The sequence below is a fragment of the Hylaeus volcanicus genome, chromosome 2, assembly GCF_026283585.1.
Source record: "Hylaeus volcanicus isolate JK05 chromosome 2, UHH_iyHylVolc1.0_haploid, whole genome shotgun sequence".
Taxonomy (NCBI): Eukaryota; Metazoa; Arthropoda; class Insecta; order Hymenoptera; family Colletidae; genus Hylaeus; species Hylaeus volcanicus.
In genome coordinates this window covers 27,752,163-27,770,442 of record NC_071977.1, presented here as the reverse complement: position 1 = coordinate 27,770,442, position 18,280 = coordinate 27,752,163, and the positions used below count along the sequence as shown (strand labels likewise).

General features: G+C 41.9%; 1 protein-coding gene across 1 annotated transcript in view; it reads left to right on the top strand.

The window, feature by feature from the left end:
- Positions 1-17,238, top strand: part of LOC128885184 (uncharacterized) — a 63,349-nt gene extending 46,111 nt beyond the window's left edge. The window contains exons 5-10 of the mRNA XM_054139067.1: positions 4,857-5,095; positions 10,475-10,606; positions 10,684-10,791; positions 11,701-11,961; positions 12,525-12,783; positions 14,551-17,238. Of these exons, the coding sequence (XP_053995042.1) occupies positions 4,857-5,095; positions 10,475-10,606; positions 10,684-10,791; positions 11,701-11,961; positions 12,525-12,783; positions 14,551-15,644 (2,093 nt within the window). The 3' untranslated portion in view covers positions 15,645-17,238. The remainder of the gene's footprint in view (positions 1-4,856; positions 5,096-10,474; positions 10,607-10,683; positions 10,792-11,700; positions 11,962-12,524; positions 12,784-14,550) is intronic.
- Positions 17,239-18,280: the final 1,042 nt, after the last annotated feature.

Here is an 18,280-nt window from a genome sequence, read left to right as displayed (position 1 = left end):
TCGCGTCAGGGACCGATCCGAGCGCTTATGCGCGTGCTTTCATAATTAACGCCGATTTGGATTCGTTAGCAGACATTAACGACATCGAGTAACTCGTCTTTTGAGATCCGGAATGCGAATGTCGTCGACTCCTTCGCTTGAAGATCTAGATGATCCTTCTTCGTCCCGCGAATCAGATCCACCGCCCTGCGAATCAACGCGAGTCGTAAAACTCTGCGAAAGCGGGTGTAAATTATTTGTATGGTAATACAGACTTTCGATAATTTCGATTCTGGCGGATACGTCCGTCGCGGCGTAATTTTCGTGCGAAAATCGCCAAGTACAGCTCGCGAAAGCGACCGAGTTTCACTCAATAGAAAAGATTATCATATATTTAATTTAATTTAATTTTAATAACAACATCGGGAAGAGTATCCAAAGGAAAGGAATTTTTTGAATAAATGAAAATAAGAAAGTATGAATTAGACAAAAGAAAACAATTGGTATAGAAAGAAAGAAAGTTATGAATTATGTATTGCGAAGATCACAGAGAGTTTAAATGCAAGAAAAGGAGCACGAAAGAAGTCAACGACATTGCAGAAGGTGTTGGCATTCATAGCAATGCGATCCATGCAATTGCATTTACCTCAAATATTTCCTACAACCGAAGAGAACTTTTTTGCCATCGGTAGTCCGAGTCGTGGATCTGCGCTCACGACGACAAACGTCATTTCTGCTTTATCACTCTTATCGATAATTGGAACCAGTTCTCGACAGCTGTATAATTGATCTCGCGAAAGACGCACGTCCGACGACAGTAAAATTCTTATCGAATACAATTTTCTAGCACTTTTATACCAGTATTGGATTTCGATGAAAACAGTGGCATTGCTTCCTCGAAGAAGCAATTAAACTTTAGATTAGAAATGAGCAAAATTTGATCGATAGGTTGTGAACAAAGCCAACGTATGGATACTTATTCGCGATTCTTATTCAATTGTACATTTTAACTTCTGTTTGTTCTAAAATGTTTCATATCGTAAACTCATGGTTCCCTCAATGGGTATAACAATTTTTTGAAAGAAAAGCGAACAGGCAGATGTTTACTTTTTTTCCGTTACTCGACGTTTTCATCCTGATAAGAATATTGCCCATCTCTGCATCGGACACGTTACAACACCGTATTCGCGACTCCAGCGTGAGTCATTCGATGAGTTATCGCTCGTGACTCCCGGTTGCAAATTCTCGAACTCATTGTATTGAAACCATGTGACCGTGCGATCGCATCAAGGACGCGCACGCCGAATAAAGAGTCGATTGCATATCGATTCAATCGGCAGCGCGACGGACTGTTCTCTCGATGGAAAACGCTCGTCTGACGTCTACGGACGATTCAATTTTCTCGAAGAGAATTCGAACAATATCAAACACCGCCATTGATACGACTCTCAAAATTCATAGCAATTTATCTTCCACGCTCTTACAGATCCGTTTATGGTACCAGGTAAGCATTTCACCTCAACTTCAAACTTCCTGAAATAGGCAGAACTCTCAGCCACATAAAAATTTCGATCAAAGAATCCATAATAAACAGTTTCTAATCTGTCAATTGTTTCGTGCAAGCTACGATCTGAATTGCAAATCATAAAATTCCACAGCGAATGGATGAACGCTCATCCGAATAATTGCTCTAGGAAATAAATCGTCGCAGTGAACTTCCATTCGTCATTCGTTAGAATGTCGTCCGTGTCTGTCGAACATAAACAAAGAATCATCGAACCAAGAGTCACGAGAGATGGCCACCGGACGCCACGGATCGAGCGCATACCGGCGAGCCATATTGGTTTCAACGGCAGTTTACGCGCGTTGGTTTTTGCTATTAAGGTCATTACCTGTACCTGCTCGCGCGCGTCTATGGTACAAGAGTAACATGTGTGTCACCATTAATAACTACGCGTCGGCACTTGCGTTTCTTTGACGGCGCAGACTGTTTCTTCGGAGCCTGGCTACTTGTCGGAATGACGCCACGAGTTATTTCGATAACGTGCTCCCGAGGAAGGCGTCTGGTTTTTTCGGCTCGTACTCTAGCTTCGTTACGGATACGTCCGTGCGAACGCGCCCGTTTCTGCTCTAACAATAAAAAGAATCCCCCTTGGGAGAAATTACCGCGTTCCCGTTATCCGATCGGGTACCGATCGATGCTCTCCGCGGTCGTCGTGACTTTTAAGATCGTTTTTTTGCCGCGGTGACCATCGTTACAATGTCCCTGATTAAACTCTGGAACGTTCCTGTTCCATCCATAAAATACAAAATGGCGAAACTTTTTCGATCGCCGTGGTAACGTTGCCAGAAGCGTAGCCATGATTGTAGGAGCACACTTGTTATACAGCCACTTTCATTGTACATGCTAAATTTAATTGTTTAAAGGAAGAAGAAAGTAGTTTTAATTAATTTATGCCCACAAAAAATCCGTTTCATAGAAATCAGCTTCAGTTTTAGCGCGAGCTTTTAAGATCGCGTTCATCCAGGCGTTGAAGTCTCCTATACTAGAGCGTAAAACGTTCTTGCTGCATCCTTAAAATGGCGCAATTCTTCGATGATCGAGATACCGTGACGCGATACTTTTGTTCGCATGATGATATCTGTAAGGACACAGTTGGTCATTTATACAGGTTGTCTCAAAATAATAAATCATAACTTTGGTAGAGTAGTTAGTAAGAAGGAAGTGAAACAGCTTTTACAAGTATACCTCCGAAACCTAATCTTTTCAAAGAATCTTTATTTTTAACAGATGCTTTTACTGCTGATATCTATTATTCATAATATAAGCAAAAGTAATTAGAAAGATAAATCTATTTGTAGAATTACCTATTAATTATTTACACCCCGCAATTTCAAGGCATTGAACACGGTGTGCATATCTAGGCAAGGTTTCTTACGTTACAAAATAAAAGATTGAATCTATTCTAGAAACGATTTATTATCAGACATGTATTCATTAAGACTCTTTCCTTCCTTTTTACGAGTGCTATTAGAAAGTTAAGTTTGTACTCATAATTATACCATGGATTTCTGCTTTGCAAAACACGGTACTGTTCTTATTAATACTTCGGTACGTAATACGCTCGCTGGCAAAGGCATTATTTTGCTGTATTAATAGATTCAGGAAGATATTTTTGTTGAGCCTGCCACGTTACGTGAACGCGTAACAAAACTTTTATCGTTCTTAAATTATTCGGAAGACCTGGTGTCTTACAAAATCGCTCCCAGGGTAACCGAATTTCGCTGCACCGCTCGAAAGATTCTGTAACGTTGGTAATTAAAGGTGCAACGTTATCTCGCTGGTCTGAGAACCTCGACTGAAACTTACGTAATAGACACGTAACGCAAATCGTGAGCGGAAACAGGCAACTTAGCATTCTTCCAACGAATGTTTAGTTTTCTTTCGAAAATCATGTATCTATATTTGACGACGTTATAGCCAGAAGACCATTCCACGCGGTGATACGAAGACGAACATCGACTGACTAATAGCGTATTCTCGGTTGCATTGTCCGCGACGTGTAATGTGCAAGGCTCTCCACGTGTTCCATGTTTACGATCGGGTCACGTGTGCAACCGCAAGCAATTACATAATCATCAACTCGACAACTAATAAACAATCGTCCTTTCTTCCTACAGTCCTAACAGGCGTTTCTCTATATGTTCGACTCGCTAAAATTTATCACCTGCGTGTGCGGTCTCTTGTACGAGTTCTACCAACGTGTGATTCATTATTTTTATGAAATTTCTCGCTCGTTATAACCATGCAATACTAGAATTCATTAGGCAAATTAATTCGACATGTTATTTTGCTAGGTTGAAATATATTAAGAATATTAAGAATTCAGGAAATGGAGTAAATTATTCAACGAGCAAGTATTTCCTATCTTTTCTTCATGGCGAACTGCGATTCTACATGACTGTAATCCTTACTTCCCACTTTATTAAGACTATTTTTACCCTTTGTCATTCCTATAGATGCTCTTAATAAAAGTATACTAACGCCGTCAAGGTAAAAAATGATGTAAAGCTTCTTCGAAATTAAATTCCCTTACCATATGAAAATGAATGAACAAATAGAAGTTTGCATACCTGGTACACTTATCAACCACGTTCAAGACGAATGAAACTTTGTGCTGCCACCGACCAGAACCATTTTTTCCTTCCCAATGGATGTTATCGAGTATTCATGGAAGATGCAATAACGAAGCACGACCGCGAGTATCGTGGGAGAACAGATCGAATACGTTTCGTTCAATGTCTGCATTTACATTCACGTAACGAGCAAATGACTGCGTAGTAGCGGATGCACGCGCGAAAGTCGCTACGAGGTGCTGATCGCCCGATAACGCGGCACGTATGTGTATCTACGTGTTCACCGATTAACGAACCGCGAGCATGAATTTAAGAAAAGAGGACACTCTGACTTATTGCTGTCGCGATAATGATACCGCGCCGCCGGTGCTCCTTTTCAGCAATAATTTGGTAACCGTTGCAGACGGTGAAAGCCCGCGCGAGATTCGTATCGTTCCGACTTCTGGGTCAAAAATTTAATTATGTATAGGAACGAGTAATTCCATGGTTTGGACGTTCACGAATTTTTGGGAAGCTGAATTGGCCTATTCAGCTAATGACCCTAAGTAGGGGTCCCTAAAGTATTAGGCATAAATACTTAGCATAAATAAGCAGTTTAAATATGCTTTAACTTACCATCTCAACTTTGATCTTCCATTCTTGTATCGACTATCTTTATGAATCACGATTTTGAAAATTATATTACTTTTACACTGAGGTGACAAGAAAAAATGACGAACCAACCGTGTCGCTTCTTGCAGGTCTGATGATGGAGTCTGAGAAGAAAATCTTCGAGATGATGAACAAAAAGGCGGCGATGTCCAAGTATTGGATGCCGCTGGTGTGGGCGACGAACATCATCAACAGGGCCAGGAGGGAGTCCCTGATAACCAGCGACCAAGTAGTGCAGACCCTCCTTGTCGAGCTCAGCGACATCCGGAAGAGGCTTGGCGCGCTTATTGGTTACGACACTGTTTGCGTTCCTCTCGTTTACACTCAGGTGAGTAGCCTGATTTCGAGTAAGCCGTGTCAAACGCGCGTTGACGTCTATGCAAGCTGAACTGATTCGTTTAACACTGACGAAAACGTAATCAGAAATGGTTTTATCTAACCATTAATTTTGTCTAAGTGATATTATCTTACAAATAATGGATATAGAGTTAGTGTATTTAATTTAATTTTAACATGGCGTCCAAAGCTACGTATCTCTTTTCTTTCTCCCATATCTCTACGTCGTACATACCTAAACTGTTGCAAATTACCGTATCGAAAAGTTCATAAACGCGTTTAAGCTTCATTCTGTTTACTTCGTCAAGCGTTTCAAGAGTCAATAGACTCGATCAATTAACGACACCACGCAACGTTCTCGTTTTAATTACGCTGTCAAGTCGTTAAGAGGTCGGATAATTGCGGTGTTGTTTACTATCGTCGAGAGACGCCAACTGCTTTAAACGCACGTCTTCATCCCGTGCTAATTCTCGTTACCGTTGCCTCGTCGATTCGATAACAGTCTGCAACATTGTGCAATTCTTTATTCCTTTTGCCATTTATCTCGTAACTCGCAGTTCGCGTGCTTTGTATCCCAATAATTATGATGTCGAATGTTGGTATAGCTAAAGTACTCCAAAGTACGTGCAAGTATTTTAATTTTAGAAGTTAATTTTTCTCAAAATTCGTAACAACATTTGTAATAGTGGTTTATTTAAAAAAGTAACGCGTTCGAGACGTTCAAACATCGCGTTTCTATTTGCTCAGTTGAATCTGTTTCAACCGCAAGAAGTTAACGAGCTTCGAAGTACTTACCGATCGTTAGAAAGTACGTCACCCCGTTGCAACACTGTGCCGCAGATAAAAGGCGCTACGCGTAATTGTGGTGGCTGTTGAGCTCAGAAATCGTCAATTTAATCACGTATCAGACGCTTTGTGCGAGCCAGGATCTTGCCAGCGTGCATTACCCAGTTCGAAGGACTCGATTCATCGCGGCGCAACAGTAAAACGGATCCGTTCTTGGAAAGATGTTTCGTACTCGCAATTAGCCGACACGTATGCATTGTGCAACGCTAATTGCTCATCAGCTAACGTCCCTAATTACCGGGTGCAAACGCTATCATTTTCGCAAAGTTGAACAGCTCGGTGCTTCGTAATCCACGGCGGTGTACGTGTCCGTTGTCGTGGCGGCCTTTGTACGACCTTTCCTTATCGAATCCGTATCCTGGTCTTAATTCGTCGTTAAGAAATTTACGTTACCTCGAAGGCCTCGATTACTATTTCATGCGTTCACCGTGAAAAGCGTTGGTTAAAATACAGCTGGTTCTCGAGAGAGTTTTCTAGGCTTGGTTACGTTTGGGTTAGGTCTGGAATATTTTAGGGATTTTATGAAACTAAGACTGTTCAAAGTATTGGTTTGAAGCATTTTTTATAGAAAATTAATTTGGACCTTCAAAATGGACGAAATGAAACGATTGTAAATTACTGAACATTTATTACCAAAAATGAAAGATCAAATTGCTTAATTTAAGGTAATTAAATATCATTTTCCATACTCCCATGCTATACAGAGACATCTTAACATTTTCACGCCCTTACCCACATATATGGATGTTTAGTTTCGTATATTTATAATTACTGTCAGTAATAAAAAGAACGAAAATTTCCAAGTTCCTAAAAAGGTTAAAGACTCGCCAGTATTTACTGACCGACTCGGACCGTCGAGTGACAAGTCAATCACGGCTGAAATTGCGATTAAACATCGAGAAAACACTCATTCATCGAACAATCGCGTCATCGGTTACGAATGATGATCGTCCGCGAATTCAAAGGCATCGATCGCCTGGAGGTGAGACGATCGAACGGCTTTTTCCTCGGAGGCAAATATCGGGAATCGCATTACCGGTATATTTAGATCGATCGCAGACATCTGGGCGAATCGAGTCGTTAGTCAGCCGCTCATTTTTATTCCCGGTGCTCTTGCTCTGCACATAAATTAAAGCTGTAATAGAAGAATTCCAACGGTGTATCGTATTTCGCATTTGCTTATCGATCGACGCAGAAATGCCTCGAATTCACCTTTCAAAAATGGAACGAATTCTATTCCGAGAGAACACGTTTATTCCACTCTTGAATTCTTTGCGATGCTAGAATGCTGGAATTTTAGTCATTCATTTTTTTATACTCGTTGTAACATTTATTATTAACAGTTCATACGCTAGTGATTTAAAGAAGAGTCCCAATGCTTGTGGTTGAAAATGTTCGCAATTATTCTTGCTCAGACTACAATGAATATTAATTCGAATTCGATATTATATATCTCTACAAAGAGAACGAAGATCATATCAAGAAAGTACGTCAGAAACTCCTAGCCACTTTAATCACCATACATTCACCATTCCAATGGAACTTGCCCTACGTAATTTCCAACCGAGCAACCTATGACTTCATATCGAACAAATTTTTCTGAAGATGGTGGCGTCACCCCTAAAGTGACGAATTCTCGTCTCCAGGCATTTGGCGACGTTTCGCCAAATGGTTTCGTTGAATTACCAAACGAAAGGAGTGAAATTATGTTAATTCCCGATAATTAAGAGAATACGTGGACGGTATTCAAGAGGAGTGACCTAACCGACGTGCAATTATTCACTTCGTCGTGTTTTCGTAATGAAACGTTGCCAGGACGAGTCCCAGCAACGTTCTTTCAGTGTGTAAATCGTAACGCCGAGCATCCCCGGCAAAAAGACAGTGCGAAATTGCAAGGTTACGCGTAAACGGCCGCGGTTATGCGTGCCGTGTAATGATACGTTCACGGAACGTTTCGCCCCGTATGTTTTTCGTGTCCCGCGGTTAATCTTGCATAGCTAGTGCCGCTGCTTAGCGTCGTTTCATAAATTTCGTCAGAGGGGCCGATTCACTTGGGATGCGACAATGCGCTTTAATTACCAGCGCACCCGCCGTGCTGGATTCTCATTGTTCCGTCAGGGACCTTTTACTTTCGTTGCACGAGCACGGAATTGAACTTTTGGTTGAGATTCTTTGAGGAATATTTCGAGCGTTGTAAGAAACAAGCTTGTTTACAAGTTGTCCGTATAAGAGTGAGCATTGGCTTAAAAAACTCACTCTTGAGCAATTCATCGTGTCTCTTTTGATTTCGTTCAACTTTTGGAAATATTGAAGATCAGTGGTGATGAGTTGCTTTTTGGAATTATTGATAATAGCTAGCTTTATGGTAAATTGAGCAAAATCGAATTTTAACTTTTCTCTTTTGACGTTTTAGCTCAGGGTAAAGGCGTTCTTCTACAGGGTGTCCCAGAATTAGTGTAAGAACTTTACTGTACGGAAACTCAATGAATTGCACTAAAACGAATTAAAAAGGTTAGAAACATGGGTCAGTAATTGAAGTAAAAGGAGAATTCCTCAGCTTTTTGCTCTTTATAAGGATTATCTTATTTACGATTATCCTGGGTGCTTAACACTTTGAGCTAGGGCACGCATTGAAATCACGAGAGGGCCGCGTGCATGAATATCACGTTTTATTCGACCAAAACCACCTGCATTACCAGTCCAACATTCAAAGTGTCGAAATTTCAGGTTTTCAGCCCTAAAAATGCTAGCAATACTTTTGCAGAGTTTCGACCAGCGGCAGCACTTCTCCGATAATCGGAGCTCTGATAACCGCTAAAAATCACAGGGTTAATTGCACACGTTCGGACAACTTTCGAATCGTAAATAAAAAAAAAAACGATCCTCGATAGCGCATAAACCTCGAGGGTAATGCACATCGCACGGTCATGGCCAGCGAATGAGTTGACCAGTGGCTTTCTTCGCGCCTCTTCAATGTCGCGAACATAATTTCGCAGCTCGAGGTTCGTGTCGCGAATACCAGCAGGCACGATCGTCGTAGTCGAAAGGTAAACTGATCGATTATTTCTTGCATTACTCGTAATCGGCTTTCGCATAAACTATCGTTTCCTGGTGGCCTTCGACGAGAAAGGCGGTGCTCCTGGCGACCTTGATATTATTTCATACAAACCTGTTCGTTCGCAACACGTACCGTGAAAAAGGGACGAGACTGTTAAAAGGATTCCTACCGAGATACTGACCTCGTTCGAAAATTCACACCCTTCGAGAAGAAAACCAGCTACCTTCATCAAAGTGTTGATCCATGTCTCATTCATTTTCATTCCTTCTACCGCAATTCATTGAGTCTCCCCATAGTAAAGTTCTTATAGAAAAATGCCTTTACCACGACATGAAACGTCGAAAAAGAAAAATCAGAGTTCTATTTTGTTTAATTTATTACAAGGCTAACTATCGTCAAGATACCTTCGAATAGTGATGCGCACGAGACGAGACGAGACGAGACGAGATTTCTACGATCTCGATTTTGATCTCGAAAAATCTCGATATGCTGAATCTCGATATCAATCTCGAAGGTTACAAGTAATCTCGATCTCGAATCACATCTCGAAATCGAGACGAGATCGAGATTTATCTCGTCTCATGTGCATCACTACCTTCGAATCCTTCGATCAGCCCGTTTACTATTTCTCCGTGTTCTATCATTTTATTTCACGCTCATCCTGATCTATACCTCGTCCAGAGCGTGAATCGCGTTAAAGTATAACCCTGAGAAAAGGATGGAGAAAGCAGCATCGAGAAAGAGGTATTTATAGCGATCACCGTTGATGACACTTATGTCACGCGCAGAAAGCATACCTATAACAATCATTCCGAGAAACGAATAAAACGATGCAATCCAAGAATGTCGATACGGTCGTCTATAAACCTCTGTTAGCTAATTCATTCGCTTCCCCCGTTGTGCTTTCCTGGAAGTCGTTTGATCGAAGAACGTGATGGCTGTGCTTGGTTTTTCATCGCGCTTCGTGAAATTAACGATTTATTCGGTTGAGTGTGATTGCGCATTGAATTTTGTCACGGGAAAGTCAACGATCACATTTTTCAGCTGCGATGTATGCGAAGCAGTTTATAAACAAACTCGAATATCGTTTATTTATAATATTGGAATCCTGATGTGTTTTCTATAACTATAACTATAATTTTAAAGTAAACACATGACAAGTGGTGTGTCCGTAGTTATATAAGTGTTCTACATTTACGATCGAGTGATGCTTGTTACATAATAATTTCATTGAATGCAAGGCTTAGGCGTTTATTTGATCCCGTTCCATGTTTATTTGCATAGTTATTACTCCTACTTACGACAAATTTATTTAAAAATTTTACTCTTTTTCAATTCGAAGGCAACATTATTCTGAAGAGAGCTAATAAAAAAGTCTAGCTATCATAATACTTAATGAAAAACGATGAAATTTGAACGAATGTTGGGTTTACTCAGCTCAAGTTTATTTTTATTTACGTTTTCCAGGTAGTCACACTATCGCTGTACGCGTACTTCTTCTCCGCCCTGCTCGGCAGACAATTTATCGAGCGTATCGACAAGGGAAGCGGGAAATACGAGGAACCCGACATGTATTTTCCATTTTTCACGGCCCTGCAGGTGAGGATATTGCACGATTGTGCCACCTCCATCGCATAATATCTAGAGTATCGATCAATCGAATGATCTCGTTTCAGTTTTGTTTCTACGTGGGATGGTTGAAAGTCGCCGAAGTGTTGATCAATCCATTTGGAGAGGACGACGACGACATCGAGTTGAACTGGCTTATAGATCGACACATCAAGGTATACCGACTTTTAATTCATGCACAACACTTTCAACGATATTAACGTCTCTACGATACGATGACAAATTCCTCGATTCTTGGACGTCACCCTATGTCATCGCGCGTGTGACGTCGTTTTCGAAATTAATTTCAAGAATAGCAGAATCAAAACGCTATTTATGACTATTCTGCAACTAACACGCGATTCTTGGATTTCCTTTTCAAAGAATTTCTACCGGTCGAGGCAAATGTTTATTCATTATTCGGTCCTTCGGATTATTAAAATTGTTACTCGTTAAATATGATTGCTGGGATCATTTGCATTTTCTTAATATTAGAGTGCGTTTAACGTACGTTCTTATGGCACGCTTGCGTTGCATCCTTAGCTGTATCGCGCTCTTTGAACTAATGGAGCAATGAAACGCTTCAAATGAATTCCGTTCACTCTCACTTTCCGATTTTTCTCGAGTAGAGAATAACGGCCTTGAGTGCTCCAACGTGTCTAGCCAGGCCACAGAGGAAGTACTCTTTCGAACGCGCAATGGAAATGTTTCTATGCGCGATGAAAAATATATGATTTCATTAGAAAAAAAAAGAAATACTTGGTGTCCTTGGACTCTCCTTGACGACTTTGCGCGTATACGAGCACGACGATTTTTCTGAAAAATGAACGCTTTAAATTTATTCCATAACACTCTTTGACGTATTAATATCTTTTTACTCTTCTGAACCTTTTTCTATCAGTAAACAAAATATTTTATGCAGGCTTCAAATTTTTTGCAACTCTGTAGTAGTAACAGTGAATTTTAATCGACATTTATTGAATCACTTATAGTGAAAAGTTTCATCGCAAACGTTTACCGACGTATTACAAATTACGATTGGGAGCGTCATGTGAAGCACGAGTATAATTTATCATTGCCAACAGGCAGGGTACATGATCGTCGACGAAATGCACGAGGAGCACCCAGAATTGCTGAAAGACCAATACTGGGACGAAGTCGTGCCCAAAGATTTGCCGTACACGGTGGCCAGCGAGCAATATCGACGAGAAGAGCCGAAGGGCTCCGCGGAACACTATAAGGTCAAAGAGAGTGACGCTCTTTATGCAAACGTGATGCTGGGTACGCAGATCCACAACCACGTTCAGCATCGCAAGCCCCACCAGGATGACATGTATGCCGATTACGTAAGTGCTCGTCACGAAACGAACTCGAATCCATCGATATTTCAAACGAACGTGCATTTTGTCCTCAACGATTCGCAATAAACATTCCACGACAAATTGCTCTAACTGTAATATTTGTATAAAGAAATTCTCGTAAGAATACGGCCAGTGTAAGAAGTATTCGTACAGAAATAAGAGGTTAGCATTAAACATAATAAACTTTAATTTACGCAAATTTACTTTAAAAATATGTAGGAACGTTGGTTGATTATTTCTTCCCCAAAAATGTATTAAATATATGAAGTTTTATTTTGAATTGGTTCCTGTACGAATACTTATTACACTGACTGTAGGTAAATGTATCATTAGAAAATAGTAAAATACTATTCGCAGCAAATTGTTGATGCCTATGAAGGAAAATAGGTTCGAATAAATGAGTCACGAGAGCACAATAATATATATATAAAATACCTAAAATCAACTATTTTAGATAGTACTATTTAAAACGCGTCGTTGATTGTTTTTAAGCATGAACATTTTATTATTCATATTCGTATATTATATTATATTCGTATATTTTATAGGAGAGCGTCGATACTCCGTTAGTGGAGCGGAGGAAAAATTGGCTTCAGCGACAGATCACACGAATGGGCTCTGTGCGCAGTTCCTCGACCACGTACAGCAGCGGCGGTGGTTTCTTCTCTCGAAATCGTCACAACAGCGTCTACAGCAGTCCTGAAACCGGGGGATTGCCACAGACGAATAATCCGAATTGGAAAATGTCGCTTTACGACCGACTAGTGGGTCGGAAGAGCATTCGAAGTCAACGAATGGGTCGACAAGGCAAGTATCTCGTGCGAGATCGGTAGATTTGGAGCTGATCGAAAACTACATTTCCAACTACGTTAAAAATTGAGACATGACACTGAAACAACGGGTAAACTCGAGGCAGATTAATCCTTACACACAAAATTGTAACATTACTCACGACTATTTTTTGGCTATTTTTTCTTCTTACTTTCAAATACCATTAGATAAAAGCTACATCTGTACTTATGCATTCTACGATATTTACGTGGATTTATATTATAAAGGGAGTTTTTGGGGAATTATAAAGTACATTGTTTCGTCGTATTTCTCAACTTTTTGTTTTATGGAGTTAATCGATTTGTGCAATGAACGGCTCAATTGTAAATCTTATTTCTTTACGTTGGTTAAAATTTTAACCATTGTTTCTATCGTCGATGCTACATCCTAGTTTCATTTCTTAAAATAAATCTGGAGAAAGTGCGCACTGTGTTCAGAAAAGCGCCTCAGCTCCTCTTGCTTGTCGCGGACAATATTTCTTACTTTAGGATCCAGCAAGCTTTGCACAATAAAGACTAAATAAAGTAAATAGAAAGTATCGACGTATCGTGAAGATTTCGGTTATTGGCGCAAGGATCGAAGAAGGATCACAGTGCGGACGTGTGAAGTCTTAATGGCCAGCCGTATTAACACGCCAGTACACCTTCCGTAATGACGTTAATTTCCAAGCCACTCAAACGATAATGAAGCAATCTTACGTAACGCCTCTCATGGCTCGAGAGTGCCTACCATCTTGCATAAATTAGCGGCGTTAATTAGAAACTTAGATCGAAATACGTTCATTTTTGTTGCGCAGTCAGTCGATCATGAAGCGATCTCTAAAAAAAAAAAGCGATACCATAAAAACGCGTTTACTGAACAACGACAGCGATTCTTTGCTTGCATTTCTCAGCTCGAAGCGATCTTCTCGCATTCCGTCGCGACGCAAGAAAAACTTTCAATGAAAGTCTTGCGAACGTTTCTCGATGCTTTTCCTCTCCTCTATAAGAAGAGGAATTACGCAATCAGCGACCTTGGGCAACCTAACCGATTTCCGCAATCGCGAATCGCAGTTCTCGAAAAAAAAGCATTCCTAAGGCCTTGTGCTTCTTTCTTCGCCCGTTCCTCTTGCCTCACGATAGAAAAAAATCAGCGGCGAGAAAAGTGGCGAGCAATTATCGTCGTCGACGCGTCCACGTTTCATTCGCACTGTCCCGCAGGACGAAACGGTGGAATCGTTTCCTCGTTCCAATCGAAGATCGTTCTCTAGCGGTAAAAATAACGGGCGAAAGAAATTAACCAGGCGATTTTCCTCGTCGCGGAGAATTATTTGATCATCCAACTGGAGTTTCCTCGCGTCTGACACGAAAAGTAGACGGTATTTGAGATTTCTTTCCTACGCAGACAATGCTGTAATAGATCAGGAGAAGATAAATGTCCTAGTCAAACTACCTCATTAACAGGTGAACCATGCATGCAATCCTCTCCATTTAATTTGTCTAATCATCCCATATCTTCATTATCATACTTTCGATAGAACGAGGCTTCCTCCAATGGCTAGCCCATAGTATCTTACTCTTCGTTTAAATCGCTGCATAAAATCCAATGACTAAGAGTCGCTTCTAGAGTGCAGACGGTTAACAGGCTTCAAATACTTCGATGAAAAATCAAATCTTCAATAAAAAATAAACGTCTACGAATAGTCACCCATTAGAAAAAGTATTAATCGTGACGGTCACTAATTTAATTCTTCTACCTTCGCAGGCACGATGACGAAGCCTAACTCGGTGCCCGTCTCCCTGAAGAACAGACCCCGCATACCAACACCGGACGTGACGAAAGAAAGTGGCGACCGTGAGCAGAGATTAGCTCTGTCGGCGACGAATGCTGCGAACATCGGCGCCGGCGTCGTGGGAGTGATACCGGCGAACGGCCATTATCCAACGGACCTGTCGGTGGTGCAGGTGGTGCTGTCGCCTATTCAAGAAGCTGAGGGTACTCCCGTGTCAGGGAAGTCCGGGGCAGCCGCCTTAGCGCAGGCTGTACTCTCCCCGACTCTAACCAGCGCTGGCTTGGTGGCTCCGGTCACCTTGACACCGGTCACGATGAGTCAATTAACGCAATTAGGCTTAGTAACGACGACCTCCGCGTCGATGCTGAAGCCTAACAACCAACCCACCAACATCCAAGCGACTTTAACAGAGGTGAACAGCAGCGAGGAGGAAGGTTCCGGCAGCGGCAGTAGCAGGAGCGGCAGTATCGCTGGACAAGAAGACCGTTCCACGCCATTGATGAGCCCCGACAGGAGCACGCCGTTGATCGGAGAGACGAACAGTCGTTTGGGTAGCAACGGCAGTTCGTCAACCTTCGACAGCTACAACGACCGCTCGCCTATTTTGATGAGCCCAGATAAGTTAGGCTACGTAGTCGCCGCGGTACCGGCTACCAATCAAAATGGCAAAGTTTCGACAGATCCACGAGGCAGGCGATCAGCTTCCTTGCCTGGTCCTCCTCTGCTGCTGCCTAGAGAGGACAGGAGCATGTCTTTGCCTCACTCGCCAGGTCTTCAGCCTAGAGAGACTCGCGCAGCTTCCGTGTCCCATGGCCCCGATCCTCCGACCATCGACAGGCTCCTGGTGCACTGCATGCATGACACGCGCCCCAGGACAAGCAGCATCGACCACGATCTCTGTAGAGCCACTCACCGCACCCAGGACACCTCGAGGAAGATCAGCAGCGTGTCCTGCACCAACGCCTCTCTTGCAGGTGGACTCGGAGCGTCGCCCGCCACGGCGACCACCATCAAACCTGCCAACGGACCTGGAGCAGGCAGTAAAAGGGGAGAGGTGTACGTCTGACCCGAGTCACTGGCGAGTAACGTCGTGGACTATTTTCTATCACGTTCGAGTTATTCGTAACTCGACGACTCGGATTACTTGCCTGACCATTCGACTCCGTCCGTCATCGCGGTGACTTCACGAGGTGACAGCAGAAAGGATAACGTGGGATTTCGATCGTCGATCGATCGTGCACGAGGTTTTCCTCTGCATAATGTCGAGGAAAGCTTCGAGCGATTGTGCTGTGAATACGGCGAGATTTCAATGCGTGGAGACTTCGATGCGTGGAGACTTCAACGAGTGGAGATATCAAAGCGCGAAGATTTCGTTTCGTGGAGACTTCGATGCGTGGAGACATCAAAGCGTGGAGATTTCGCTGCGTGGAGACTTCGACAAAGCAGCACCGGAAGTTCGAAAGAACGAAGTCACCAGGATGAATCGTGTTTGTTAGCGATTCTGTGACTCGATTTTTGTGTGCAATATCAGTGAACGGACGCAGTTTCCAGGTTCCTTCGTTGGAATCTCGAGGCAACACTTCATCGTCGTATGTGCAATAACGCGGTAGCGAGAGGACGCGTCGGTTCAGTAGCGAATTTATGACACTTAGGCTAATGTTCTTTGACTTGGCGTTGTTTGGCGAACTTAATTATTTTTGTGTAAATAGATGATACGCGACTCGTCGATTTCGCAGGTCTTGCGATCCAGTAGACGATCTTCTTACCTGTCCGCGTTAACCATATTTATTCCATACAATACGGAGCATTTCGTTCTCAAACTCCACGAATGACAAACTCCGTCTACATAAAAAAAATAACGAGCGCATGCGTGCACGCGCAACGTTTGTCATATTTGCCATACTTTGAGACACTTCGCGTGAAATTGCGTGTAAGTGGTCTCGAGACGATATTTACGTGCCGAGAATGAAAAGCTAAACAAGCCCAAAAAATTCTTTTCTTCGGTAAATAGCCACACTGTCACCTTTACTCGAACAAAGTCCGGTTAACCAAGTGAACCATTCGGATGAATGATTCTTCCGCATTAAATCCCGCAACTCGTTGAAACAACAGCTCAAGAACTTTTCTACCGACACAATTTTGCTAGACTACGTAATTATAAATAACGAGAAGTGTGTATGGTGAACCGATGTGGAGGGAGCGAATTAACGTACGTGTATGTACATAGTAGGACAATTAAGTTGAGATTGTTTGGTGTCTGAGATTACGAAAATGCTCAATGGCGACGGGCGATTAGCCATTGCGACGAATTTTATTCTTTTCCACGCGAACCGCGGAACGTTTTTTACGTCGCGAATAAATTATTTAGAGAGCTGTTCGCTCCGTCGAGGAACACTTGTTTATTAGTCGAGTGCTGCGTACGACTGTCGACTTCGAACAAATGTGGGAGCATGCGATTTTGTAGATATTTAACTCACAGTATTTGTATATAGATTAAATCTCGGTAATACTACACTCGACCTGAGACTCTGTTTATAACTATATCGGTAAACAATTGTTTCGGTGCACGATTAGCGACAAAAAAATATCATCTCTAAGAATAGTAATACGTTATTCTTATTATCCATAATCTATATTAAAAATAAACGTTATAAAAAGTATCGAAGATTATGATTTCCCCTGCGCGGCGTTCTGAAGTTCTCGAAGGTGATGAAATCGCTAACGACTTATTTCCTTTCTGAATAGCGTTCAATAAATGATGGCTAGGAACAAACCTAACTAACTTTTAATCTGCAGGATTTCGTATTCAACACTTAGGCAGTAACGTCTCGTCAGTGAGGGAATGAATAAATTCATCATTGTACCATGCTTAGGGCATCGATTGGCATTAAGCAGGTAACCACTAATTCTTCACGAGGCACTTGAATCTATGCGACACGAAATCTTATTGAATTTTCAGTTCCACTTGTAATGCGCTTCATTGGCGAAGCGCCCTGCTCCGAAGCGAACTTACCACTTTTCTATTTCACCTTGACTCGTCACTTTCGCTCTGTCAACCAAGCTGGTTTCGTTTTTTCCTTTTGATACACGTGTGACAGTTGACAGGAGAGGCTTAAGTCAATATTACATCTCTATGAGGGGGACAGAAATGAATATTCAAACGAATGTCTTTTAAATAATATGTAAAAACTGTACGAACCGAAGATATATTTATGCAGCTTATGCTCGTTGTTATATTTTTGAATCAGAGGTATCTTAAATCATTTTCGTCAACCGTCCTTCTATACATACCGAATCGATGGATATACCCTTTTAATTTACACTTTTACTTCTCCGTGCTCAAATAATGAAATAAAATAAAATTGAGTTAGGTTTAAGCCATGCAGCAGTTCAACGAGATGCTACTTATCTATCTATAAAATCGATCCACTTAACATTAATATTACCGAGAAGTGGTTTCTCCCCCTTAGTCTCATTATCAGAAACTTAATTTCGTTTGCAGGTAGTCCCCAAGATGAGGCATTTAATCGTGGATCGCGTACAGGGGCAAAAGCCAGTCTTCCTCCAATTCCCCTAAGCGAGCCTAGCGTAGATCGCAGTGGCCTTATATTCGCCACTTCGCAGACCACGCCCAGGTTGTTCGTCTTCGCTAAAGCTATTCGTCGTCGATCTCTCGAATCGCTCCAAGCGAGAAAATAATGT